Here is a 27,232-nt window from a genome sequence, read left to right as displayed (position 1 = left end):
AGACTTGGTCATAATTGATTTCTAAAACTGATATACTTATCTCAGTCTTTTGAATAAAGGCAACCCTTTGGAAAATATTACAAAATGAATATTATCAAAGGTTACGTTGAAAGACATAAAAATGTTTGAATTAAATAAGTAATAAATAACCGAAACTCCTTTATGAATAATAGCATCGTTTCAATAGGACACTATGATTAATTTTTTTATAAATATAAATCCGAATTTTCCAATAAATAGTAATGATCAGTGCCAAATTTTAATCATGTGTGTATTCACATCTTTTTGATGTGGGACAAAGATTCTTTTATCAATAGAAACTTGCGACCAACAAATGGACATAATTTTTGCTCTAAACCTTGCGAACGGTAGACATGACTTTTGTGCCAAACCTTGCCACGGATCGATTGGCAAAACTTTTGCTTCAAAATTTGTGGGCAACCAATGGACAAAATTTTTACTCCAAACCCTACAAAGAACCAATGGACATAACTTTTGCTCCAAAACTCGCAAAGAACCAATGAACATAACTTTTATTCCAGAACTTGAGACGAAACGAAGTAATTTAGATAAATCTCTTTATGAAAACCTTACTCTCCAAACTCTGACCCCTCCAATCCCTCTTTCCGACCTCTGGCCGCCGGCGTTACCGAAATTCTATCTCTATCAGCGATGTTCTCTCTCTGTGGACGTGAGTCGTGGGCTGTGTACCATCTCGATTGCTTTTATTGACAATCATTGCTTGAGTTAGACCTGAACGACGGGGGCTAGTCGACATACCACTACTTAATAACTTTATGCAAGTAATTTTTTTTTTTTTTTTGGGTAAAAGGTAAGATTATATTGACTTTAAACGAAAGAGCTAAATATATCTATACGGCAATAATTCAGCACCAAAAACTAATACTCACGAAAACAAAAGTCATAGCGAATGAAAGGGTGTTAAGGTAAAATAACTGAAGGCAAAGCCAAAACAGCGGCTTAATAAGTTTGCTCTTGCTTAATAAAATATTAAGATGAAATTACAGAAAACTCCCCAAACTTGGGGTTGCGCACACTTGTCCCCGAACTTTCAATGATTACACGATACTTCTCGAATTTTGTTTTGAACAAATGTTAGCTTTCGAGTGTTAGTATGTGCAATACACATGACTTTAAGGGATAGATTGGTACTTTCACACATTAATTGAAGAAACTCTCTCTTCTGTCCTCGATTTCTATTAAAATAAGAAAAAAATGGAGGAAAAAAAAAAAAATCTTTGATATTCATATTTGAAAATAACTATTAAAATAATATTAAAATTGTAAAAAAATTCTGGGTACATTAGTAGACTTAATGAGTTATCTCGAGAGAAAGAAACACAATTAAATAGAAAGGAAATATATCCAGTAACCAAAAGGACAAATAAAAAAATTATATACTCATTATGTATTTTTTAATGATTAAATTTTGCAAAAAAATGATTAATCGATAAAAAAACACTTTCTAAAATCACCATAAAATTTGATTCATCTGTCCTTTCTTGAGTTGAGGACATGATTTCCTTAATACTTTTTTAAAATATTTTAATTAATAAATTATTCTTTACATTAATTAACCCTACTCGTCTGTCATTAGTATTTTAGTTAATATAATCTTCTCCCATTTTATTTTGTTCTTCCACTTTTAAATGAAACCGAGGATGAAAATTCACCCATTAAAAGTCATTTGCATTGCACCTGCTAACGAAAAAAGAAAAAGAGAGTCAACGACTATAAATAAAAATTCATGAGTATATTGTGCAACGATTTAAAGTGCAGAGGCAAATTTGTACGTCGCAGTTCATGGGGATTTTGTAAATAATAGAAAAAATTTCTTTTGAAAATGAATAAACTAGCTCAGCTCATAAAGGAAAATAGTTTTCCCCGATTGCTAATTTGGCTCAAGGCCAAGTCCCCCTACGTGTATTACAAGTTCATTTATAATAGAGGAATCAAAAATGGGAAAAAAATATACAATGTAACATTGTCCTAATTTATAATATGTATGTCCGATCTTACAGATTGATTGAATCAAACCATCTACAGTTACAACAATCAAAATAAAATTGCGTGTCCAATAGTATTTCCAACAAAGTGAGCTTGGACGGGACCTAACAAGCTGCTAAATCCATGATCAGATTCGATATGAATTGCGCCCCTATTGTTTGCTAACATAATTCCAAACCTTATGGTAAATTCACATGAGAAGGGGCCTTGCCAAGCTACCAGAACTTTTGCTTTCGGACCATAAAGAAGCATTGACGGTTCCAATTTCCATCTAGTACGATTGATCGACAATAAAGCTCGAGCGACTAAGACAAATAACTTAGCATCGCCCAACGAATTTAACCGGCTTGAATTCTACTACTCATTGGATGCTTATCAGGACCGAGCCTTCTCTCTAAAGTTTGGGCGAACTCCATTGAAGAAGATGAAAACCACTTTGTTCTTACACGTACTCGCTGCATATGTACTTAACATTGCATCGACACCCTCCTCAAGAAATCCATTCATATGTCCTAGGGGGACATCATCGCACCCTCAGCTCATCGCTTTCGAATGATCAATCCATGGCCGCACTAGCTCAGCTGTCTAATTGCTCGACAAATCCGATGTATATTGAAAGAACGAGGAGAAGAAATGAAGGTAAGGGATGCCGATGGAGGAACTTTGGCTGGAAATTGAACATTGGACATCGACCGTAGACAAAGACGACACAGTACAACCACGTCCAGCATGCACTTCAGAACACAGATCAAGTCTCATACACGAAGCATCTTCATTTTCATTCTACACATCGGAGGATAAGCAGCACAACAGCTGAGGCAAGTGAAGCCTTAGAGCTTGCTGGTGATGTTGACATTGCGAACTCTGGAAGGCTTCGGGGAAGCATCTTTGGGGACGACGACCGTGAGGACGCCGTTCTCGACCTGGGCCTTGATCTGATCCACCTTCACATTCTCCGGCAGCTCGATTTCCCGAGAAAATCCGCTCCGGTTCACCGCTCGCTCATCTACGTGCCGCACCGCGTCCTTCCCTGGCAGCTCTTCCTTAGCACCCTCTCCTCTTATGTGCAGAACGTTGCCGTCTTCGATTTGCACCTTTATGTCGTCCTTGGCAAATCCTGCTCCCATCAAATTTCTCATTTATACTCTTCTCCTATAAAAACCTATGCGCCGCGCCGTTCTCTAATGACTCGTCGTTATTGGGAAAATGAGCGAATCGAAGTCCTTACCGGATGAGGTCTCGTAGCTTGCCGTCAGCGTGGGAAGTGACTGAATAGGCTATCGAGGATGTCTAATCAAAGTAAAGACTCAAAAAGAGAAATCCAATTCCGCATGCTATGACAATTAAAGTGGATGAAAAGATTCGTTAAACATGGCCACTTATCTATAGCTCCTAAGAAATCCAAAATGTACACAAACAAATTACGATTGGCAAGCGGATTTACAAGATGGAAGCGAAACCCAACAATCTTTTCATTCCCCAATTGCTAGAGAGGAGGAAACAGAGCATACCTGGGACGTTGACCTTGAAGATGTGGGAATTAGGAGACTCAATCCAGTCCATGAGGGCCGCTGATCCAGACCAATCCCGATAAATGGTGGGGCTCCAGAAGAGACGCCTGAAGGGGTATCCCAGGATGCCGTCCGCCATTGCCAAACCTCTCTGTATCGCTTTGTATCCGCCAGCGATTCAGCTCCCCTGAGCTTTTCTCTGTGGTTCTAGAACCCTCGGTTTCGTTCGGGGGTAGTAGCGACGGCTCCAGCGAAGCATGCAGATGACGATTTGTCCTCCTCTATCCTTTTTTTTAAAGGTAGTTCTACGAGGGATCGGCCATTGTCCAGAAGGTTCTTTGATGGGGGATGATGGTGACGACTGAGGACAAGAGAGAAGAGGCTTTTCGGCTACATCGGGGCCGCCCTCGAATGTTCCCGATCCAGGATTCTCCCCCATCCAACTGCTCAGATTTACTTATGGATAGACCCATCAAATCAAATCAGTGAATTGAATCGAATTGGATCGAAAATTATCAAACCCAAATTAATCAATTTAAGCCATTTTCAACTTATTTTAGTGATTTATACTCGACACCACATATACCCGATTGAATCATATCATCAAAATGCTTTTATATTTAATTAAACAAAGGTGAAAATGCAGAATTAGTGGGTGCAAGATGGACTAAGAGCAAAAAAGGGCTATAGAGGCGAGATTCTACTATACTATCTCGGATTTTGCCATTCTAAACCCATTTATAAATCATTTACTAAATAATTAATCAATATAACAACTCAGTATTAAATATGAGATAAAAAATAAAAAATAAATAGTTTTTAAGAAATACATTTTTGATAGATATAGTTTCGGTCGAAGTTGCATAAATTCACAATGAAAAGTATAATCCTTGGATGTGTGGGTTCTGGTTTTCAAATGACGCGAGTAATCTTGATAGGTAATCTAGAAATATTTAATGCGAACAGTAGCGATGGTCCATGATGATGATGACTATGATGTCTAGGCACGAATCAAGAGAATCAAAGAAAACGGCGGGGCAATTTATTACGCTCCCATCCATGAAGGGGCGTTGTCTCTGGGCCCATTAGAGTTAATGGGCTCGATCCAGCAGAAAGCCCAAAAATCTTCCGAGACCCGATCCCGAACAGGAAATAGAAAGTTCCCTTTTAAGGGCCCGCCCGCCCGTAAGAGTTAGGGCATTAGAGACCGAATCGGAAACGCTAGCTCTCTCCCCTTGCTTCTGTGTAGAAGCTTCGAAACACAGAGAGAGAGAGAGAGAGAGAGAGAGAGAGGAAGAAGAAGGAGAAGGAGAAGGAGAAGACGAAGACCTCTCGCATCTGCTGCTGCTGCTGCGGCGTTACGCTTTCTAATCGCTTCCTTCTCCTTACAATCGGAGGTCGGCCCGCCGGTCAAAATCCATCCGCGAGGTGCTTACCTCGCGAATCTTCTGTACGAATTTCGTCTTTTTCCTTTTTATTCGGACGTCGGCGTCGGCGTCGTCCTCGTTAGTTGATGGGGGATGGGTCGGAGGCAAGATTCTTGTTTGATACGGGACGATGTCAAAGTCTTGATTTTTGATCCGTGCTTACTCTCTCTCTCTCTCTTTCTTTCTTTCTTTTCTGCTTCGGTGTTGTGGCGGTCGAATCCCTTCGTGTTAAATTACTGCTGATTTCGGTCTCGATTCTTTGCTTTCGTGTTTGTGTCTTCTTCCCCATTCAGTTCGCAGGCGCTAATTTCTGTCTCCGCGAGTCCGAGTCCGATTCCAAGTTTTCACAATCGATTGCGCCGTCGTGTGTAATATACGTCTGTTGCTGTTTCGGGTCGCTCCAGAATCTTTTCCTCGATTGCCGAGGGTTTTGCGCTAGATTACCGACTCTTGGCGCATTATATCATCTGTTGTTGATCCCATCGCGCGATTGTGCTGTCACGTGCCTATCCGGATCATATCGGATGCATTGCGTGTGGCTAATTCCTTTTATATGAATTGCAAGGTTATCGATTAGGCAATTAGTTTTAGTTAATGCTGAAATATGAACTTAGTAGAATTATCGCATGTGCCAACCGCTGAAGATTCAAAACGTTTTCTTGAGGACTCCAGTTTTGACAAACCGTAGTTATAATTATGTTTAGATGTACACGTGGACTTCACTGTGGCAAAGTTAGAAAGAACCATATCAAAATGATGACTGGCAATGCGATGATTAGTATGTCGATGATCCTGCAATATATTAAATTGACATTTGTCTTGGTGATTTTTAAAAGAAGTAAATTGAGCAGATCTCTGACTGTTGGGATTACTGTGCAAAATATGTAAGCTTTTCTTGTTTGTATATTGTTTGATGATAATCTTGGATATTTTATCTAATTGACTGACAGATATTGTTGGTATAGGTTCCTCTTGTGGGATAAAATTTGCTGATTCTTCATTAAAAAGGAGAAAGTGCTGATGGAGGACTGGGGTAATATAACTTTCTATCTTACTGAATCTTGTGATTTAGTAGTTGCAAGGTGAATGGCTGGCGTCATGACATTGCTTGTTGTGAATGCGTTAGCTATAGAGTATGGTCTGTCTCATTGCGACAATATATGGTAAATTATGAATTCAATAAGATTTGTAAAGTGGTGGTGAAATGGATGTACTATTGTATTTGTAGATGGTTCTTTTTTGACGCCATAGTTTCTATTTGGAAACCCTTCTCTCATATGGTTACTTCACTGATGATTTGTTTACAGAAGAAGATGAGCAAATTGCACCTATTACTTTGAAGAAGCAACCAAAGAACAAATGGGATGATGAAGATGTGGATGAGAATGACATCAAGGAATCATGGGAAGATGAAGATGAACCTGCTCCGGTATGACTGATTGATCAACACTCATATGGGTGATTTTTTAGCTTCTGGAAGTTGAGCAGAAACTTATTAACTCCTAAATGGGAAATCAGCTTTTTATTGTGTTGTTATTACTTTTTTAAGTGTTGCACCAATTGTAATGTAATAGCACCTTTTGTAGGAGATTACTTGTATGCTCTACTTTGTAGTTGATGCATGGAAAGTCTTTTGTGTCTTTCTATTGTTGCAAAAGGGGAATGTGTAGCTTCCCATAATGAAGTCATGCTGTTTGAGTTTGGTGGAGATACAGAGATTGGTATAACCTATTTTGGGATACTTCTGGAGATACTAAGATTTATGCTGGTTGAGTTGGTGGAGATACACAGATTGGTATGGCCTATTTTGGAATACTGCTGGAGACACTAAGATTTGGTGTTCAAAATTGTTAATGACGAACTGTAACTGTGGTACTTAAGCATGTATGCCATATTCAATTACCCACAGGAGTTTGCTGCATTGCTCAGTAAATTAATCTAATGTATGGACTTTGCATTATTTCTTGTCTCAGTTGCACTTTGTTGGTTTGAGTGGATTTGTCCATGTGAAGCATGATATTTCCTGTGTCTATCAGTCTTTTTCTTGTGTGGTTTTTGGAGGAAAGTAGAACAAAGAGGAAAGGGTAATAGAGGACAAATGTGTTTGTGATGATTGTCATGTTCAACTCCTCTGATTACCTTTGCATTATTCAAATTGGTACTTGCTGTCTGTTGAGATCAGGAACCTGCAGCTAAACCTCCGGTTGAAAAGGCTCCAAAGAAGCCTGTGGAGAAAGCAGCTGAGAAGAAGGGGAAAACAGTTGAAGTTGAGAAGGAAGTGCTGCTAGATCCTGTTGCTGAAAAACTTCGGCAACAGAGGTAACTTCTGTGCTTCTGTATATGTTTTTTAGCTGGATAATCGTCTGGAAAATGAGATCTCATGGTATCACATGCTTCATCGTGTGGAATTTCAATCAAGGAGTATAATTAGTTGCATAAGTGATTATAGTGCCTGTTAATTAGGTTTGAATGTGGAAATTTTTAATGTCACTTGTATTTTAAATGCCCGTTTGAATAATATTCCTCACGCCTTGAGATTTCATGGGGTGCCATACAATGGGTTTATTTACCATGTTTGTCTATTCAACAGATTAGTGGAAGAAGCTGATTACAAGTCTACAGAAGAATTGTTCGCTAGGAAAGGTGATGAGAAGACTGTTGATAATTTTATTCCGAAATCTGAAAGTGACTTCAATGAGTATGCAGAGTTGATTGCTCATAAGCTTCGTCCATATGAGGTATCTTTATGTGCTTATTTGCCTCTTGATTCTGGCATGGCATTTAAAGTTTACTGAATATGCTGTGTTAATGTATGCAGAAGAGTTTCCATTATATTGGATTGCTCAAGGCGGTGATGAGACTCTCAATGACCTCATTGAAGGCGGCCGATGCAAAAGAAGTTGCATCTTCTGTTACTGCGATTGCCAATGAAAAACTAAAAGCTGAAAAGGAGGCCAATACTAAAAAGAAAGCAGGTATCTTGTGTTCCTGGACGAGCTAGTTATGATTTTTTTTGCCTTTAAAGATATCTAGATTTCTCGCCACTTCCAAAATTGGTTGAAGATCACGGGGTGTTTCAAATGAGGGCACTCTTTTTTCTATTTATTATTGTCTAATACTAATTTTAAAATATTGGACCATCCTCGTTTTGGGAGTGGAAAATTCCTTTGTTTTAACTCCGTTGGGGGTTTTTGTATGAAAGATGTACAAAATTGTAGATGCTGGGGGGCTTATTCTTTTTACTTATTCTGGCTCACAAGAGATTGGATTCATTTTTATTGTGAATAAGAGCAGAAGTTTGAGAATTCGGCTGAGGCCAATTCATTTGTTATAGTAGCATAAATTCTTTTGTATCTGCTTGCAGTTTCATGCTTCTTTAGAGGCTTGTTCTTGGAGGCCTTATTATATTGTTATAATCAATGTTGCCTCCTTTCAGGTGCAAAGAAAAAGCAACTCCACGTGGACAAGCCAGACGATGACATTGTGGTTGATGGATACAGAGCTCTTGATGATGATTACGAGTTTATGTGAGATTTCTGTTCAGGGTCTTTTGTACTTGAGATTTGGATTTTGTAGTACTGCATATTCCTGTTACAAAGTAAAGATAGAAAGTGGTGATCGGCATATGGCGTCCGTTAACCAGTTTTTCGGAGATTGATAAGTGAGCGCAGCCCCATGGTATGATGAATAAAGAGAACTAGTGGAGGGTGTATCTAATTATAACGTCATAATTTTTACTGGCATTTTTCCATCTGAATATTTTTCCTTTTGCGATTCTCTTGGTTACTGTAAAATCGTTGTGAGCTGAATTGTGAACATTCTATTCTATGATCATTTTCTTCCATTCTTTCTTCTTTTGGTGATTCTCTGTGTTCTTCCATTTGGCCGTTGGCTGTGATATGACTTTAATGCTCATGTTGGCTGAGCTCTGGCTTTGATGTCTTTTGTTGGATCAAGTGGCTTGCCTTTGCCTTAAAGAATATTAGACATAAGGGCTACGATGGACATGGTGTGCAAGAACCCGGGTGCATGATGGCGGATTGGTTTCGTGTATGCTCCGTGCTTTGCCTCTACAAATTAGTTTTATATGGAAAATTTTACTTATTTGTGGTACGCGAGGATTATGTGCCGAGTGTCGAGTGTATGCTATTATGTTTGTTTTTTCTTGGTGAGACTGCTCTGCGATATAGCCAACGAAATTTTTCCCTTATTGGGAAACAGTATGTATGGGTCAATCACGCTATTGAGGTGGTGAAATCTATCAGATACATTGATAAGGTGTTGGTTTACATGGTAAGAAATCTCTCATGCTTCTAGATCTAGTCCTTGAGTTGAATCTCGAATGAATTTTGCTGAGGCGGGGTAGTGCGCTCTTGGGATCCGCCACGTGACATGAGATGACTCTTTCGTTGCTGGGCGTTCCCGTAACCCAACCTCATTTGCCGTTGAAAAGGATTTGGCCATATAAGTCGTTCTTTCTTATTTTCCTGAAACTTTCTCTGACCATCGGAGATACATCGACCGCTTTCTTCTTGATGGCTAGTCGATGGCACGACCCCAAAGAAGGGTCCGTGGATGCACATGGACTGCGTATTGTGGACGAAAAAAGAAGGTTTTGGGTGACCAAGATTACAGAAGCCGGTATCATCAATTGGGACCCCATTAAAGGTTCCTTAATCATAGGGAAGAACAAATTAAAAGTGTAATTGATGATTCTTTGGAGCTGAACTTGACTCTTTTTTTTTATTTTTGAATCCATCTCTCCAGATGGAAATTTATTGTAAATTTCGGTTCATCAGATGCTAAAGAAAAGGACCCGGATTAAATGGAAATAAAATATGGCCAGAAGAAAAATAAGAGACCTGGAAAAAATGTTGTTTTCATTTTATAATTTAGGAGCCACGGTGTACGGACCCGACCATATGAATCCTTAGATGCAGACTTCTGGCCTGTCCCTAGAAGAGGTTGCGGGCAATTGATGAAATCCAAACGGAACATCCTGCAACTTTCTAAACTGGAAATGTCTCAATGCCTAAAAAAATGTTAATCTAGAGAAGGTGGTCAACATTTATTGATAAATGTTCTCAACATGGGTCTTGTAAAAGTGAAGTGGGCACAAGGTTTTACCCTCTCTAAACCATGGAAACTCGCGGCAAATGCATCTCAAACCCTGACATTGTACGAAGTGATGGGATTATGATACTTTGAGATATTAAAGTGAGGTTTATCCCTTTTAAAGAATGACTTCTTTGCGACCAGTTTCGTCCTTCAAATCTATTCCAAAGTTACCTAAACTAAGGTTATTTACTCTTAATTTGTTGTTAAAGAAGTTTCATGAAAGTTCATGGAAACATCAGAATGACTTGATTACAAAGTTATGCCTCACTCATAATGATTGAACTAGATTATTTTAATGCGTTATTGAGCACATAATTCACTTTAAATATTTGGTTTCTTTAAAGCCTCAGATAGTACAATATCTGATGTGTAGGTAAATTTGTTATTCATACTTCATCAATTGAATGGGAAAATTGTCCAAAAAGTCTAAAATCTATTATATAGTGGCCAATTTAGTCAATTTTTTTTTTATTTGAAAAAATTGGTCTTAAGCCTTATGTCCATTTGTTAATATAATCCTTTCGGCCAAAATTACAAAAATAGTTGCGTTAGCACTGTTTATGTCATGTAAGATGTTAAATGACCATATTAGTGATTTCTGGCCTTATATTGGCCAAAATGACTATATTGATAAATCGTCGAATGGTTTAGGAATAAATTGTCAAAATTAAAGATTTATAATTGAATTAGTCACTGTACAATTAGTTTTGGACTTTTTGGATATATATCCCTCAAATGAGCAAATTGTATCTTTCTTTTTTATAGTTAATAAAAAGTTGATTCTCAAATTGTTATTGACATATCCAGCAAAATATAGGCAAAGACATTGGGTAAGATCCTCTGTCGCCGTCTAGTGCCTCAATTCATTCATACCCTTACTACTAACAAAATAGGGTAGATGCATCTGACAAAAGAAAAAGGGTAGATGTAATATATGGTGTGCAATGATCGATATCTGTCAAGGTAGAGAAGTTTTGTCTGACAAAGTAATCTCTACAGCAAAGAAAACAATACAAGTGCCAAATTAATTTATCCTATTTGTAGAAGGAGATGAGAAAAATGAAAAATGGAGCAAGCACATAATTTCGAGCGAACCAGAATGCCATCTACATGTATCCTATTTATCTGACCGTTTGATCCAAATGGAAAAACAAAGAGGACGCTTTTATAGTTAGAAGTTGTCTAGTCTTTTGATCCTACAGTCTCTCAAAACTAACGAACTCAGCAGTTGAAAACAGAAGAATGGATACTTCAATCGATAAATTCGACGATAGGCAACACCTTATGCCGACTGAAGGTGACATTCCAATCTCATTCCCAACAATCACAATGTCATCGTCATCTCGTGATCTGAAATCAAGAACATTAACCTTTTTTATCTGTTATTCAGACTCTAATGAGTGTAAGCACTTCAGTCATCTTCCTCGCCTTGCCAATCCGGTCTCCCTAATGTAAACTCTAAACTTGGGTTCTGAGAACTTTGCGTAGGTAGCAATAATCTCTCCATCGAATCAGACCCCTGTCGAGAAGTTTTGCAAATGGCTTATGAGAATCTCTCTGTCCTAATCAAGACTAAACTAAAAGAAGAAACAGGCATTTCAACGTAAAAAGTATCCTATCCAAGAGAATGTGAAAATATTTGTGTTTTCACTATCCAAGCAAACTCGAAGTCCATTCACACGAGTAAGTTTAGTTAAATATGTCCAATGAATACCTCAACTCCAAGACTCCTTCGATGGGTGTGGAATGGAGGCTGTCTGAGTCCATCCCCATCATCAGTTGGATTTGACCGCCGGCACACCTCTGATCTACTGCTGTAATTGATCCAAGCAAACAATTTAGCTCATTGACCCAAAAACTCCATAGACAGACAGGCCATAGTGTCCTTTAACTTTGAGGATCATTGGTCAATCTTTTCTCTTGCATTCTATACTGTGTACAGTAGACATTGCATGATCTGATATATGGAATCAATGTCTCGATTCTGTTTAAATTATTTTAATGTGAAGTTTTTACCTATATTTACATTATAAAATAAACATTAAGATTCACAGTGAGGGAAGTGACCATTACTTTGGCAATTTGTTATTCTGGAAATGCCACAAAGAAATGAAATAATTCAGAAAAAAGTATAAAAAAGCTTTTTGATAAATGTAAGTTTCCCAAGACATGCTTGGTTGGCGGAGGGGATACAGTAGGGGTACTAGTACTGTCATGTATGTGTATAGTCTTTTAACTTAATGATCAGTTTCTACATGGACTCCCTGAAGTGTGTCAAACTCGAAATTCAAGTCATACACTCTTGCCAACTCCCTCCCCCCACAACCCTTTCTCTCGATCCTTCAGGCTTATGCTTACCAAAAAAGAAAATTTTGCACGTTGGATTTATCATTTTTAGGTGTTATCACAAATTTTTTAGCAACATTACTACATATTTTGACACCCAAAACCATTGAAACCCAGCAAAACAAGACTCTTGGCGACTTTATACATGATGACATTGTTAAAAATGGAAAAGGAGAAGTAGGGGAATGCGACTGTAAAATGGTTAATAAGACTATCCATATTAAAATAAAAAAATCAGCGACATAACGCATGAGCAAATTCACTTCAAATAGAAACAGGAGCACAGGTTATTGCATTCTAAAATGCGATGGAGTTTGGCATTTGATTTGGCTAAGTACTGCTTAAGGAGTGAAAGAATGGGGAAAAAGGAGGAATAAATGAAGAGCAAAAGATAAAGCTAAGGCTGACATACGGGAGCTCTTTTCCCCATCAGAGATGATCAATGTGCGATGATTATGCAAAAGAAAAAGGGAAGTGTCGAGGCATATAATTGTCAGTGTCGGAAAGCAAAGCTCGCGAGTAAATTGAGACTCAAATTACATCAGTAGTACTTCATGTTTCAGTAACAAACTGTATTAGGACGTCTTCACAAGTTCATCTACATTCATCAACTTTGCGTTGGGGCACGCACTATCTTGCATAATCCAATGTCATCTCGAGAAAACGAAAATAAGTTCAACGGTGTGTGGCATATTACCATTGAGGGGACTAATAAAGATTATTACCTCGATGAGTTGCTCCATAGAATAGTACTGGAAGGAGTATCCATGTCAACATGCGCAGATCCATCTATCATCTTCCTTTGATCGGTGACTCTGCGCGAGCTGTGGTCACTCACGTTACACATCGGTGAAACATCCTCGTCTCCAGACCCATCTGATTGGCCTTCAAATGTTTTCGACCCAACTAATGAGTCAGTGCTTCAACACCATAACGTGCGGTCCCTATAATGTCTATAAATGTACATGTTTTTTTCTGGTATCGAAGGAGTTTTTCTATACGGGCATCCAAAAAAAACAATTTCTTTGGAGAACAAAACAAAAATGAGAAGAGAGTTTCCGAATTTGTGCTTAGAAACATTACGGGCAAAGACACCCTAAGATTAAGGGAAGCGGAGGACTTTCTGTTTTCTCCTCTCTCTCTCTCTCTCTCTCTCTATCGTGTTGCTTCTTTGTTTTGGGGGAAAAAAAGTGAAGGAGAAGCATTGTGCGTTACCTGAGGAAGCTGCAGGCTTGTCAGTTGTCTTAACAGTTCGGTACATCTGCAAAAAGTCATAAGGGTTGGAACTTTTCTTTATGACAAACTCAAGCAGAATACAATGCACTAATATTAATGTCGACAACAAAGAAAAAGGAGGGAGAGAAAAGAGACGCTATAATAGTAATGTCCATTATCCTCTCTCTCTTCCTGTCCATGGTCTTCTGGGCTTGTCTTGGATTCATCATTAATCACGAGGTTGACGCTTGATAAAAGGTAGTAATGAGCTGTGTGTTATTGAAAAATGATGGCTCTTCTTTTGTCTGCTATCATCTTGTCATCTCTCTCTCTCTCTCTCTCTCTCTCTCTCTCTCGAGCAAGAAAATGTCTGGTCTCAGTCATTCATGCTCTTATCGCAACAGTCCTTCAATTCATTCACTCGCTCGCTGCAATTTCTCAGTGGTGGTTTCGCTGAATGATCCACAGAAACCCTCACAAATCATGAGAGAGAGAGAGAGAGAGAGAGAGAGAGAGAGAGAGATCACTTGCTTCTTGTTATTATTATTACCTGCAAATGGCTCTTGACATGAGCAAGGGTGAGATCTTTGACATCCATGAGCTCAAGAACCGACTTCGGAGTAGCTCCTGAAAACTCATGAGTATCAATTTAAGATCACCGTGAAAAGAGATTTGAAACATGACACAAGACCACAAAAGGATGGATACAATTGAAAACACATAATAGCCAAAATGGAAAGAGATTTCAGTACTTTCGTGGCCTCCTAGAAGCTCAACGGCATGGACGAATCTGGCGTGGAGTGTGCTTGTCCACCGCATCCTGGGGGCCCTCATGCTTCTCTTCACCGGGAGCTTCGACACAAATCTTGATCTCATCATGCCATGTGAAGCCTCGGATGATCCGATGACTGCGTACTGACTGTGATGATGATGGTGGTGATGATACTGGTGCAATTGGTAAGCTGACAAACCGCCAAATCTCCCCGTCGCTGGTATTTGATATCCTGATGACGACGGATCGGGCGTTCCAGAATTTAAGATTGAGAAAGGATTTAAGCTCCTACCAAGGTAAGGTGCCGGCGAGTGGAACGCTTTGGAGGAACACGATGACGAAGGCGAAATGGATGGTGACCAAGAGGAATAAGGCACTTGTGGAAGGCAAAGCTTGGGATCCTTCTCTCTCGCGTTCTCCATGGGTAGGAACGGGAAAGAGCGGTTCTGATAGATGGGGATCCCTTTGATTGGCCTTGTGCTGTCCATCACATCGACCGGAGAAACCCCGCCATTATGACCCTTTTGGTAAGGGTTATTCGGGAGCACATCTTTAGCTTCTACGGAGAAATTCATCCGACACCAGTTCTCGTTGCCGATGGCGGCATTCGCTGGGTGTGCTAGAGAAAGCTCGGTGTGGGCATGTGAGTCGACCCGCACGGAGCAGTTGCTGCTCGATTTGAGAGCTTCGCCTTTGCTCCAAAGATCGACGCTCTCCTCTCTTCCATTGATGTCGTGGCAGATTGACGCAGCGGGAGTGCTGGCGCTAGGCAGGCTTATGTGTAAAGAAAGATCAGGAACTGGGCTTGAAGAATGCTCGATGAAAACCCCTTCCAAGGGCATCTTTTTTCCTCAAGCTAGGTTTGGATTTTTCCCCTCCAGCCACTCGCTTTTTCTCAACGACACTTGACAATAAAGAAACCCAAATTGAGCATGCATAAAAGGCTCCAATCTTGTAAGTGGATCTCTAGTCTTTTGCTTCTTTTCTTTTTTCTTCTTTCAGGATGTGTGAGACATGGTCCTCCTGAAAGGATATGCAGAGAAAAAGTTCAAAGGGAGCAAGAAAACTAAATCTAGTGCTCGCAACAGCTGGAGAGCAAGAACACAAGAGGAGAGACGCGATGAAGTAGAAAGCGAGATATAATTCATTGCCTTTTGCTTTCTGCAACAGACATGCTCAAGGAAAGAGAGAGTGAGATCAGGAAGAGAGAAATGGTTGGAGAGGAGACTGGTATTGATGCATGTGCTTGTTAGCAAAGTAATGGACAAGAACAGAACAATGTATAAAATAAGAAATCCATAAAGTTAAACAGAGGAAGGAACAGTGGTGGGGAATCGAGTCCTTGTGTTTTCTCTTGGCCTCGGAGTATATCTAGGAAAGTGACACTGGAGAAGGTAAGGTCAAAACACGCAAATGCCCAAATAACAAGCATTTTCTATTGCAAATATTAACAGTACGAAAATCCAATATAAAAACAAGGAAAAAAGGGGATGAAGATGGTCGCTCCAGATTTTCATACACATCCCGGAGACGACGGGATAAAATAAAGAGAGAGAGAGAGAGAGAGAGAGAGACAAAAGGAAACCTCATGTGCGATTCCTTTTCCCCCACTCTCTTCGCTTCTCACCATAAGTATCCACTATAATATTGGACTTTCTCTGTTTTGAATTTTACCAAAAGGCGGGGGCAAATTGTTGTCATCTTCGATAGACTGATTACACATGACACGGGTAAGATAATAAATCAAAAAGGATATATTTTCTTTGTTAAGTAGTTTGATGGAAACCCTCTAGGAAAAATAGTCCTTTATCCTTAATCTCGAAGGAGCAGGGAGAGTTATTACATGTGGGGTGGGCCTAAACAGCAGATGTGAATTATTCTTTGTTCATAATAGAGAAAGACGAAAACGGTATTGCATTGCTCGGACTCATTCTACGCGATCTACTGAAGTATATGCGTAACAGAAGAATAGTTAGGTTCGACCTTATGAAAATCTCATAGTCGTTCATTGCATTGTTCATAAAATAACGGAGGAATAATATAAAGTATTCATCCGCCAGTACGAACAGTTCACCTAATAACAAAAAATATTGATGCTCATGGACCCATTGACCTCGGAGTGACTGATCGATTGCTTTCAAAGGTAGACAGAGGGAAGCTCATCTTAATTATTCTATGTAAACCTTCTTATTCTCTTTCCGCCCTCCCAAATATTCCCTTCTAATCTGCCTACCTCCATGTCTGGCATTTCTGGGTTTTATTATGTCCTCCTCCACGTGACCGTCCAAAACCTCATCTTAGCTTTTGTGCTAGGGCTTCCAAAACCCTAGGCTAAATCCAAAGAAAATAATAATAATAATAATAATAATAATAATAATAATAATAAACCCTCCTTTTTTTTTTTTATGTATTTCTTAAAAAGATAAATTTCAGTGACTCTCTCTCTCTCTCTCTCTCTCTCTCTCAATAAATTGCTCTCTTGTTTAACTTTGCCCCCTTTTCATTGTTTCCCAGGAGAACACTAATTCAGAGATGGTACTTTGGATGGAGCTATGAATCTTATCAGATAGAGCTCCTCAATTTCATTCAATAGGTTGCTCAAAGTGATAGACATGTACTTATTTTTATATCAAAGTACTCCCACTTAGGGCAATTGCAGCATCTGTCGTGGCCTTGTCGTCAGTAATAGGGATTGGTTGGGTTTTTGAAGATTGTTGTTCCCGTTGAAATTCTGAAAAAAGAGTTTCTTGGTTCACAAAATGAAAATTACCTCTTGCTGCATGAAAAATTAATTAGAATTAAACAAATTTTTCTGGTGTTAAATTGTATTATATTACCTTAGTCTACTTAGTTAATATGTATGGATTATTGTATTGTCGACTTCTAAAACCACTCTTGTTTGTCTTTTCATATCGTTCTTGCTCTTAGTTTCCTCATATAAAAATTTGGCACTATAAAAAATTCTAGGGATGAAGTTCTAATTTAGATAAAAAAAAAAAAACTATATCTTATGATGGACAAAAACCGCGCATTGAATATGTTATATAGGATTTTGAAAAAGAGATGAATTTGCATGTCTTATATAGAGAAAAACAATGGATCGTGTTCGCTCACTTCCACCATAATTGCCCATTCCGCATCCACTATCAATTTATTACTATAGTTAAATTATTGAATTACGACATCATTCGACAGCTTAAAATATACATACATATATATATATATATATATATATATATATATATTGTTGGAATATAATCCAAAAGAAAACACAAATCGTTTGTTGCAATCGAACATGAAATTGGAGGTGAGGTACGGATATCCGAATCTCCTTAAGGCAATTAGTTCCCGCCAATGGTGCTCCGCAGATTCACGAACTATGCCTCCCAAGATACAACACCTCGAACCCGTTTGGATTAGCACTATGCAAACAGACTCGCCGAACCGTTCAATTGAACCAAGACACTTAGAAAATTCAAGAGTAGAAAAGTGTATCGAGCCTTTTTGGAATCGAGTCGGAAAAACCAAAAAACCATTATGAAGCTCTATGCTCCCATCTATTTATAGAGATTTTTAGTTCATGTACGTAAGAGATACATGAATTAAATAGACGCATGTATCCACGAAATTCATGAATCAAGAGATACATGAATTCAAGAGATTCACGAATCCGAGATACGTGAATTCAAGAGATTCGTGAACTCAATAAATACATAAATTAAAAGATACATGGATCTAGGAAATTCATGAATTCAATAGATACGTGAACAGAAAAGTTTAAGGAATTCATGAATCCAAAAAGAGATACGTGAATAGAAAAGACGTATCTTAATTTATTGGCATTCGTTGATCCATTAACCATAATTATAACCATAATTATAACATATATAAAATATATATATTTTATGTATTATTAGAAATAGGAGGTAAGTTCAAATCTTAAATTTCCACACTTTACTTCTACACTAATTTCAACCTATGCTTGAACGAAAGTGTCACGATAATTTATAAATTAAATCACACATCAATAAGTTTGCCGTGGCACCAACATTTCATCAATGCCACCATCAACCATTACCATCATTACCACTATCAAGTCCAACACCATTGCTAACACTCTCTTTCTAGCACTATTCTCCATCAATCACCATCCTTTCCACGCTTTAATTGAATGGATTGAGTATGGATTAAAATGTTCGAGTAAGACCCAGCAGAGAAGAAGGTACTGTATAAATAGACCAATAGCTAATCACGTCCAAAATTGGACAGCTTTTTTCACAAGAAAATTCTGACGTGGCTTGCCCAATTCTGTAAGTCCATCAATTCCGCTCTTGTCCATAGCCATTCCCGGTAATATGTACCAAAGATTAGAAAGGTTTCATTCTCCTACCAACAGGCGTTATCGATTGCGGTCGAATAGTGCAATTGCCACTGGTTCGATCCCCCTTTGTTTATTTCAATTCCTTTTATGCTGTTCAAATTGTCTCATGCGACCTAGCCAAATGATTATATGACTCAAAATCGAGTTTGTTACATATTGAGATTATCGCGAGCAATAGTTGCCACGAATGCTTTAGGTGATTCAGCCGCTTTTGGTAGAGAGAGTTCAAGGTTAAACTTAATCTCTGGATGGACCTCCACATGCACATCATCATTCCACTCCTTAGCTTAATGCATCATAATTAAGCAGGATCATCCACATTGTGTCATATTGGTATACACCAAAATCATCATTTAGTTGCATTACATAGTCTTTTTCGGTTTGTCAAGTTGAAGTTCTGAAAATAACATTAATGAAAATATGCTTGAAATACTGGTTGGTATGAAAGGACACCTAATATGCCGCAAGTCGCAATAAAGACTTAGGACGCATGATGTTCCTCTCTTCCTAATGACCGCTTCGGAGGTGCTTACCACTGCTTTGGATCTGGAATTGGTCTCTTAACTTTATAGGGCTTGGATGTGAATATGGAAGCTCCAACTTCTTGGCAACCACTCTAGCTTCTCGATAGGAATAATGCTTATCTATTTTGCGTGAGATTTTGTGGGACTACTATCAACTGTTAAAAAACTTAAACCTTTAGATGAAAGTTTGGTTTATTATTTAATATTGTAACATTCTCCTCACACTTGGTCTAGTCTTTTTGAGGATGACAAATACAGGCTTGAAAAAATTTGGACTCAAGACCTCACATTGTGATACCAAGTTAGTTTTTATGGAATCATTGTCAACTATTTTAAAAACTTCATTTGAAACCATATATCTAGCCTTACCAAATCTTGCTTATTTGCAATTCATAGTATATTTTGAGAATTCATGAATGGTTCAAGCATTTTTTTTTTTTTTCATTTTTATTGTTGTGACCATCTAAGCAAAGTTGGATTGTAGAAGGGTTGTCCTGATTGAACATTACTTAGGGAGTATTTGTTTTGCGGAGAATAAACGACTTGGAGAACATTTTTCCTAAAAATGATTACTTATATTGTTCATGAAAATGAATGAACGAAAAAAGTTTTACATCATCCATGAAAATATTTAGATATGTTTTATTTATTAATAATGAAAACATTTTTCATTGACTAATTATTTCAACCGATACAAACAATCGTTTTAAAAAATATTTTTCAAATCATTCACTTTATGTAAAACAAATCGAGTTTTATTCTCTAAAGTTTTTCTTAATTCAGTTCAATTGCACAGGAGTAGACCACAACTTACACATGTTACCGCTGCACAGTTGAAATTTCACAGGAAAGGACAGTGGCAGAGGAGTCCTTGAAATTGGACAAACAGTGTCGGACGACGAATCAAGTTCCACAAGACACACACACACAAAGGAAAGATAGGAATCGATGTTGACGACAGCTTTGGGGGAAATTTTCTGTTGTGGGGGTGATATGAGCAGAAGATTTGATCACATGTATGTCATTAATTGGTGGTCAGCTTGGAAGGAATGTATGGTGGAGAATATGGAATAGCTTGTACCCTTCATACTTGGCTTCACCAACAGATTTATACCCTCTATGTATGATCTCATTCCCCCATCAACACGCAGTTGCTTTTCAGTCCAGCACGCATCTTTTTGACATAAGCACCCAATTAAAAAATATTTGATATGGACATCGGGGAATGACGTGGATTTAACCCTTAGATGATCGATATGTAAGCTTTTAGGGTCGACTTTATCATATATAACTAATTAACAGAAAAGATTCAATTCTTCAATAATCCAATACTTGAGCTTCCAAAAATGTCTCTAACCTCTTCAATGGATTGGACCAAAGCGGCCTTCACACGTTAGCCGGCGTCCCCACCAGCCCTAGCATTGACATCGGCACCACTCTACCCGCCATTGATGAGGACATTAATGCTCTCCCTCTTCCCCCCTCCCCTTCTTTCGCCCACGCGCAGAAAGGTTTCATTTCAACCCTATAGATATCTGTGGCACTCTCTGCATTGGGGTAGAGAAAGGAGAGGTGACAACAACAACGAAGATCCTCCGACTCTTTCTAGTGACTAGGGCCTTGGTAAGCGACAACGCTTGCCATCAGAGATGAAGAAAAGCACGAAAGAAAGAAGAGCGGCGTTCAATATTTGGACAGTATGACGATATTCAGTTAAAATTTGAGTGTTTTGGTCATCTAATTAAATCTGGATCTTCAATAATTTGTTTGCATGATGTTTTAGTCAGTTGATTAGTTACACTAAATATATAAGTTTATCACAATGAATGAAGAGTATTTCAATTTAATACATTTGTATTCACATGTGTCTACACAAGCATGTGCTTTCTATCGAACCTAAATGCTTGGCCGAGTTTGACAAATTATGAACCTTGCCCCTCTAGAAGTATGAAAATCTCTTGTGTCTCTTAAGATTTGCATACAGAGAATATAACTCCTTGCGAGTTCTCCTCTCAAATGGATGGTTGGATGTTCTTTTTTAATGATCTGGAGACACAGACATGCAAGTCTGACTACCTAAAGAACTATGAAACACATATCCTATAAATAGGTTAAATCTCGACTTTTAGTCAATACAGGCAGGTTCAACCCAAAGTAGTTTGCACGCAGTTGATGAAGTTTGGATAGGTAATCTCCACTCATTGATTGGAAATCTTCCAATACTCTTATCAACTATGCCAACCTTGAAGAGGTTTGACTCAAATTTGGTCTAATAAAATTTGGTTCATTAGGCTCATCCAGATGGCCTCACTTTACTTTAACCAGGGAAGTGGTTTAATGATATTTGATTCAAAATATGAAGTTACCGCAGCGCTAAAACTAAAAAAAAAAAAAAGGAAAAAAGAAAAAAAAGAAAACAAACAACAACTATGTAAATATATTCTGTTTACTTTATTCCTCACGACAGCCAACAAGAAACCCTTTAGACAAGCAAAATGATATAGGCACGACCAATCATCCCTCCAGGGTAGATAAACGTGCGTTAGCATTTTAGTCTTTTGGCTTTTCTTTTATCATACTCTTCTTCTCTTCTATATAGTATTATAATTTTGGATTAATTCCACGAAAAATCCGAATTAGTATATCTTGACAAATTTACTTCAAAATAATTTTTGTATCACGCAAATATCCAAACCGGTATACTTGTGACAAATTTACCTAAAACTTATTTAGAGATATGGATTTTCATATTGACTCATCATGTCAATTAGCTTAGCAATTTCACAGTAAAATTTGATGAAAGCTAACAAAAGGTAAGTATATCATGAGTATACTAATTTTGGATTTTTTTTGTAACCCAAAAATTAATGTGGAGTAAATTTGTCATTGGTGTATCAATGTAAGATTTTTCATGGAATGTATACTCATACATTGCTTCAAGACAAATGCTGAACAGAATCTTTATCTAGCAAATGGAAATGCTTGATTTTGCCTTGCCAACACTACTTGGGACATGACAAATTTGGCAAGTGCCGAGCGCTTCCCTCAAGCAGCTCCAACTTGGAGTCATCATAAAGCAAACTCACTAATATCCTCTAAATCCCAGTTAATTAGTTGCAGCTTACTCTCATTCTAATGAGTCTGTCCGATACATGGTATATTCAATTATTCAGCACTTAATTCTGCTTCAACTGGGATTAGTTGGTGATTAGGACGACCTAGAGAGTGAATTCTGTCTTCTCATCAGCATTGCGAAATGGAAGGACCCGCAACTTTACTAACAAACAAAGGACCCCCAAAGTGAATACTTGCAGAGCCGTTTGGCTTTTCCTGTTCCTCTTCCAATTTTCCATATAAATCATCTAATTGCCATAATCAATTTCCACGTTTTCTTCTCCTTTTTTGTTTTGTTTTTATTTTTATTTTTATGAATCTGTCTTTTCATTATTGATAACAATTTATGTTTAAATATTTTTGTGTCAAGAAAATTATTTTTATTCATTCATTTTGAAAGCGGTACAAACCATCATTTTTAGGAAAATATTTTTTAAATTATTTATTTTTCGCGAAACAAATGGAACCTAAGTAGCCAACATATTTTAATCCTTCTCGTAACATTTTGGTGAATGCGCTAAGTTGAATATAGAAACTATTCGTATGGCCATAACACCCCAAGCCATGAAAAGGGAAGAAAAATCCATATGTAATTTAATAGATAATGATGAAAGTATTATTGATACGTGGAGATAAGCTAGAAGTTATAATTCGATAATGTAAGATAAAATTTACAATAATGTTAAACGAACGGCTTAGAATCCAATAAATAATGAAGATAAAGAAAACTTTGGTCATATTATTAATTTATTGACTTGTCAAGGCGTTAATTAACGGTGGAAAATATTATGACCATAGTGTAAGTTTTCTGAATAATTATGTTTTTTATTTCATGTAAATCTAGAGGGATGTGCTTACCCGGAGTAGGTTTATGACTTCAATTTCGTGTAGACCAGAATCAGTTTCTAACTGTAACATGTTGCAGACGAGAAGCCAATAGCTGTTGGCCCCCGAAAGGACAGAAAGAAAGAAAGCGTACAGTCCTCCTGGAGCTGGTGTCACGTGGGACAGCAGTCAATGGCAAGCCCGACACGTGCGCTGCTACATTGCGCCGACCTATTTAATCTTTTACTGCAATAATTGGGGCAATGATTTGTCGAGTCAAAAGGGTTTTACCATGAACAGGGCCGAAACCAAGGTGGATGTAAAAAAGAAGGTCAGATGTGATGTGATGTGTGTATGTACTGAGATGAGAAACTCAACGGATGATGGTATGCCTTCCGTGCAAGTCGTAAAACCCTAATTCACAGCCAAGAAAAACAAAAAGGTGATTATTGAAATAATATATGTTACGCTAGAATTTACTGAAAATGTTTCTTCATTGCAAGCAACCCAAAGATAAGGGACGTATTATTCATTGTCGCATGCATATAATCTAACAAGTTCAATCTCCCCCATCGCTAAGTATAAATAACTTAGTGTAAAAATTTTATAGTTAGATTTTGGTTAGTATCTTATTAACTCATGAAACTAGTAAAGTATTTCAAGGGTCTTAAGTTTACCTTTTTCAAAAAATTCCATCATCATATGAAATGTTAATATTTTTTTCTGTAAAAAAAAATAAAAAATCGGAGAGAGGTGGAGGGAATCCAAAGAATTGACACAAAGCCTTGAAAGATCTACTATTATGAAACAAAAGAATGGATTTGTGTGCATGATTTAAATGTGTAAATCATATCATGGGGGTTATCATAAATGTCGTGAATCAAAAACGATTTTATATATTCCAGCTAGTTGCCGGCCTAATCTTTGATTAATCCCCTGCTTGACTTATGAGGTTTATGGGGATTACACGCGAGCGCCGAAGATTCTTTAACCTAGATCAAATTTTCCCCATCATAAAGAAATACAGATAACAATGACATCGAAAAGAGCGAAAATTGCCTGGAAATGGAAGAACTGAACTTTCTTTGGCTGTGCTTCTCTCTTTCCCAAACGTGAAGTCGATACAAGATTGCCGAAGCTAGATTCCCGGGGGTGTCCCATGTGAGAAGGGAAGATGTCCCTCACGTGACACATTTATGTACACATCTCCTTTTGACCTCCCATGGACATTCATCACATGATGCATGCACGCACGCACAACAAGCAATACTAAAGTACAAAAAAAAATATATAAAATAAAATAAAATAATACTATAATGTCGTTGTTCTTTGCTTGATAATTATTTGTAGTATTATGCGTGTACGATCCTCAGTCAAAAGAATATATCGGAGAATGAAAGTCTCCGATGATTCCGCCTCCTCCCCACCTCTCTCTCTCTCTCTCTCTCTGTTTCGATTCTTTCTTTATCTTGTGGCTGCAACATTCTTCGCGGGTCCCCTCGATCACCGGCATTACTGTCCCGTTTACCAGCTGTTCCTGCTCTCCCAGATGTGTTCTCGCTTTTCGCTTTGGATCCCGCTCGTGTCGTGGGTGCGTCGAAAGGACATTTTGGGAGAAACGGGATCTTTTCAAACTCTCGATAAATCGCTGGTTCGAGGAGAGAAAAACCGGGATCCTCAAACTCTCGATAACCATCGGGTTGAGAAAAGGATCGAGTCTCTCCGTTGGCTGTAAAGTCTTTCGAAATTTTGTGTGTGGCGGCATTTTACATTGGAGTAAGCAAGAAAAGAGAGCGACAAGCTGCTTCTCTAGAGTCCGATCGAACTATCTCTTATGCCATGCAGCGTGACCCAAATACACTTGAGCTACAATATCATTAGGCGAATGAGTCGTTTGCACTATAAGCAATTTGGATTGTATTAGGAATGGTAAGATTCATGTGGGTGTTGCGTGAGTTTCACCGAACTCAATGATCCGTATTTATTTTAATATATACAATATGTTCAGTTGATAGTTATTCTTCTCTCTCATAATCAGATAAACACAATCTTGTGATCAAGAACATGAAGCAAGTACAAGGAAAGAGACCAACATTGGGAGAATTGCCTAAAAAGTCCTAAATTTATTATGTGTTTTTTTTTTCAATTTTACCAAGTAAATCCTAAACCTTTTCGTATTTTACCGATTGAGTCTATCTAGTCAATTTTAATTGAAAATTACGGACGTGGCATTGGCCATCTTATGTGGCACATCCGAATATTGACATCGACAATTTCTAGTAATATTTTTTTTTTTTTCCTTTTTCTTGGCCTGGATGACTGGCCCTCGTCTTGATATGGTGAGGGCATCGCAGCCCTCAGCTTTTACCTTTAGTTAACTATTATCTATTGTTTTATACCTATTACTAATTCTTCCGTTAATCTATCTATTGTTTTTAGAAGCTAGCAAAAGAGAGGATCCAATGAAGACAAGACAACTTTTGGAGATTCCTAAAACTGGTGATAGATTTTAGGAAACGCCGTATCGCTCTCTCTTCCTTGGGCAGTCGACGCAAGGAATCGACCACTTTTTTTTTTTTTTTTCTTTCATGGAAAATGTGACGAACATATGATGTGCATTTTGAAAAACAAAGGTACATCCTCTTTACGTAAAGTGATTTTCTCGCGGAGGAGCTATTATGTAATCCTGTCTTTTCTTTGTTTGGTAGAGTAGTAACCCTAGACCCTATCCATCATGGAGTGAGGCAAGAGAGACCGCAACTTTTTGCTATGTTCTTATGTTGTTCTCGTATTAAAGACATAGGACTGATCTAGCATGATCGTTTCACATGGGTTCTGTTAGAATAGGATGCTCGAATAGCATTTTTTTTTCTTTTGTTAAGGGTCCACGTCTTGGAAAAATTCTTCATGATCATGTTGCTTTCTTGGGTTTTTATTTTGTATTTATTTTTCCTTTTTTTTTGAATTTTGGGGCCATTGTGCTCGACATGATGCCCTTGTCTTTTTAAAATTATCCTAGTAATTTTGTGTGATTAAACATTTCATCCCGCTATATAGTTTTTCTATGTTCCATGATTCTTATCAGATACAATTTTCTATGTCCCATAACTCTTATAAATACATTTTTCTATGCCAGTTTGAGGTTCAAAATTCACACCCTTGAACCTTTTTATTTCAAAGAAAAAAAAAACCATGTGGAAATACTTATGTGGGTCCAATTTTATATGAATCATACGAAATCATCGCCACTGATTATGTAAATCCTTCTTAGCAGGTGCAAGAATTTATTTTAAAATATCCATTTGCAGTTGGTTAAATTAATTTGTAAACCAAAAAAACAAAGAATGATTTGTTGCGTAAATGGCCGTGTATTTACATATGTTCAAGTACAAGGTTCTATACATTGTATGCATTATATTACAAGCATATTTCTAAGTTACAATTTACTTAATTTGCTGAGTTCTTTACTTCCCATATAGGTATGCTTCGATGAGCCCACTGCAGGTTTTCTCGTAATCACCGTCTTATTCATCCAGATTTATTCTGAATGTATACTAGGTTACAAAGTTCTTTGTGCTAAGGCTACCTCTTATGAGGAAAGCATTTTTCGTAACAGTTAATGACATGTCATATCCTTTATCATGCTTCAATCTACCATACTAAGCTTAGCTCATTGGCCCGGTCAAGGTCGATACCGACAAGCAATACATGTCAGTAGCCATCGATTCGATTCTACCGCGTCATGCATAAAATGAGCGTGTGCAGGCGTTCTTTTTCCCTAGAAAAACCATTGTGGGACTACTTGAAAATCACCTGCTCGTGCATTAGGGTCAGAGTCTGGGTGTCTCTTCAAGTCCCATATTCCCTCATTGGTGTATCGTCCCGTGGCTGAATCGTGGAATTTGCCCTCTTAGTTTTTCAGAATTTGAAAATTCTGACGCTCTCTCTCAGGATCTTGGAATCATATTTTG

General features: G+C 37.9%; 3 protein-coding genes across 8 annotated transcripts; 1 reads left to right on the top strand and 2 right to left on the bottom strand.

Annotated features, from left to right (window-relative positions):
• Positions 1–2,617: 2,617 nt before the first annotated feature.
• Positions 2,618–3,858, bottom strand: LOC104449754 (15.7 kDa heat shock protein, peroxisomal). Of its 2 annotated transcripts, XM_039314932.1 has the most exons (3): positions 3,540–3,858; positions 3,257–3,277; positions 2,618–3,145 (listed from the first exon to the last, which is right to left on the bottom strand). In XM_039314932.1, the coding sequence occupies exons 1-3, from the start codon at positions 3,676–3,678 to the stop codon at positions 2,859–2,861; spliced, it is 447 nt and encodes a 148-aa protein (XP_039170866.1). In that variant the 5' UTR covers positions 3,679–3,858; the 3' UTR covers positions 2,618–2,858. The 2 variants fall into 2 exon arrangements, with proteins under 2 accessions (XP_039170866.1, XP_010062313.1); XM_010064011.3 differs by lacking the exon at positions 3,257–3,277 and having other exon boundaries at positions 3,540–3,831.
• An 885-nt stretch (positions 3,859–4,743) lies between these two features.
• On the top strand, positions 4,744–8,810 carry LOC104449752 (eukaryotic translation initiation factor 3 subunit J). Of its 4 annotated transcripts, none has more exons than XM_010064010.3 (7): positions 4,744–4,967; positions 5,932–5,999; positions 6,277–6,395; positions 7,149–7,285; positions 7,557–7,704; positions 7,785–7,941; positions 8,403–8,798. In XM_010064010.3, the coding sequence occupies exons 2-7, from the start codon at positions 5,987–5,989 to the stop codon at positions 8,495–8,497; spliced, it is 669 nt and encodes a 222-aa protein (XP_010062312.1). In that variant the 5' UTR covers positions 4,744–4,967; positions 5,932–5,986; the 3' UTR covers positions 8,498–8,798. The 4 variants fall into 4 exon arrangements, with proteins under 4 accessions (XP_010062312.1, XP_010062311.1, XP_010062310.1 ...); XM_010064009.3 differs by having other exon boundaries at positions 4,744–4,989; XM_010064008.3 differs by having other exon boundaries at positions 4,745–4,967; positions 6,274–6,395; positions 8,403–8,810.
• A 2,366-nt stretch (positions 8,811–11,176) lies between these two features.
• Positions 11,177–15,863, bottom strand: LOC104449751 (transcription repressor KAN1). 2 transcript variants are annotated; one of them, XM_010064006.3, is made up of 6 exons: positions 14,398–15,863; positions 14,196–14,272; positions 13,646–13,691; positions 13,156–13,315; positions 11,799–11,895; positions 11,177–11,603 (listed from the first exon to the last, which is right to left on the bottom strand). In XM_010064006.3, the coding sequence occupies exons 1-6, from the start codon at positions 15,257–15,259 to the stop codon at positions 11,496–11,498; spliced, it is 1,350 nt and encodes a 449-aa protein (XP_010062308.2). In that variant the 5' UTR covers positions 15,260–15,863; the 3' UTR covers positions 11,177–11,495. The 2 variants fall into 2 exon arrangements, with proteins under 2 accessions (XP_010062308.2, XP_010062307.2); XM_010064005.3 differs by having other exon boundaries at positions 11,799–11,898; positions 14,398–15,862.
• Between the last annotated feature and the right edge of the window lie 11,369 nt (positions 15,864–27,232).

This window comes from Eucalyptus grandis, chromosome 6 (genome assembly GCF_016545825.1).
Source record: "Eucalyptus grandis isolate ANBG69807.140 chromosome 6, ASM1654582v1, whole genome shotgun sequence".
NCBI classification, from domain to species: Eukaryota; Viridiplantae; Streptophyta; class Magnoliopsida; order Myrtales; family Myrtaceae; genus Eucalyptus; species Eucalyptus grandis.
Note: the sequence above shows the minus strand (reverse complement) of the source record. Positions and strands in the feature narration are given on the sequence as shown.

Bases quoted from the DNA above. Each gene is read 5' to 3' on its own strand.
- LOC104449754 (XM_039314932.1), bottom strand. From the start codon at position 3,678: ATGGCGGACGGCATCCTGGGATACCCCTTCAGGCGTCTCTTCTGGAGC. The intron at 3,278-3,539 runs GTATGCTCTGTT...CCACGCTGACGG, and splicing joins CTTCAAGGTCAACGTCCCAG to CAAGCTACGAGACCTCATCC. The intron at 3,146-3,256 runs GTAAGGACTTCG...TGATGGGAGCAG, and splicing joins AAGCTACGAGACCTCATCCG to GATTTGCCAAGGACGACATA.
- LOC104449752 (XM_010064008.3), top strand. The intron at 6,396-7,148 runs GTATGACTGATT...TGTTGAGATCAG, and splicing joins ATGAAGATGAACCTGCTCCG to GAACCTGCAGCTAAACCTCC. The intron at 7,705-7,784 runs GTATCTTTATGT...TAATGTATGCAG, and splicing joins ATAAGCTTCGTCCATATGAG to AAGAGTTTCCATTATATTGG.
- LOC104449751 (XM_010064005.3), bottom strand. From the start codon at position 15,259: ATGCCCTTGGAAGGGGTTTTCATCGAGCATTCTTCAAGCCCAGTTCCT. The intron at 14,273-14,397 runs GTACTGAAATCT...ATGAGTTTTCAG, and splicing joins GCTTCTAGGAGGCCACGAAA to GAGCTACTCCGAAGTCGGTT. The intron at 11,604-11,798 runs GTATTCATTGGA...ACTTCTCGACAG, and splicing joins GAAGGAGTCTTGGAGTTGAG to GGGTCTGATTCGATGGAGAG.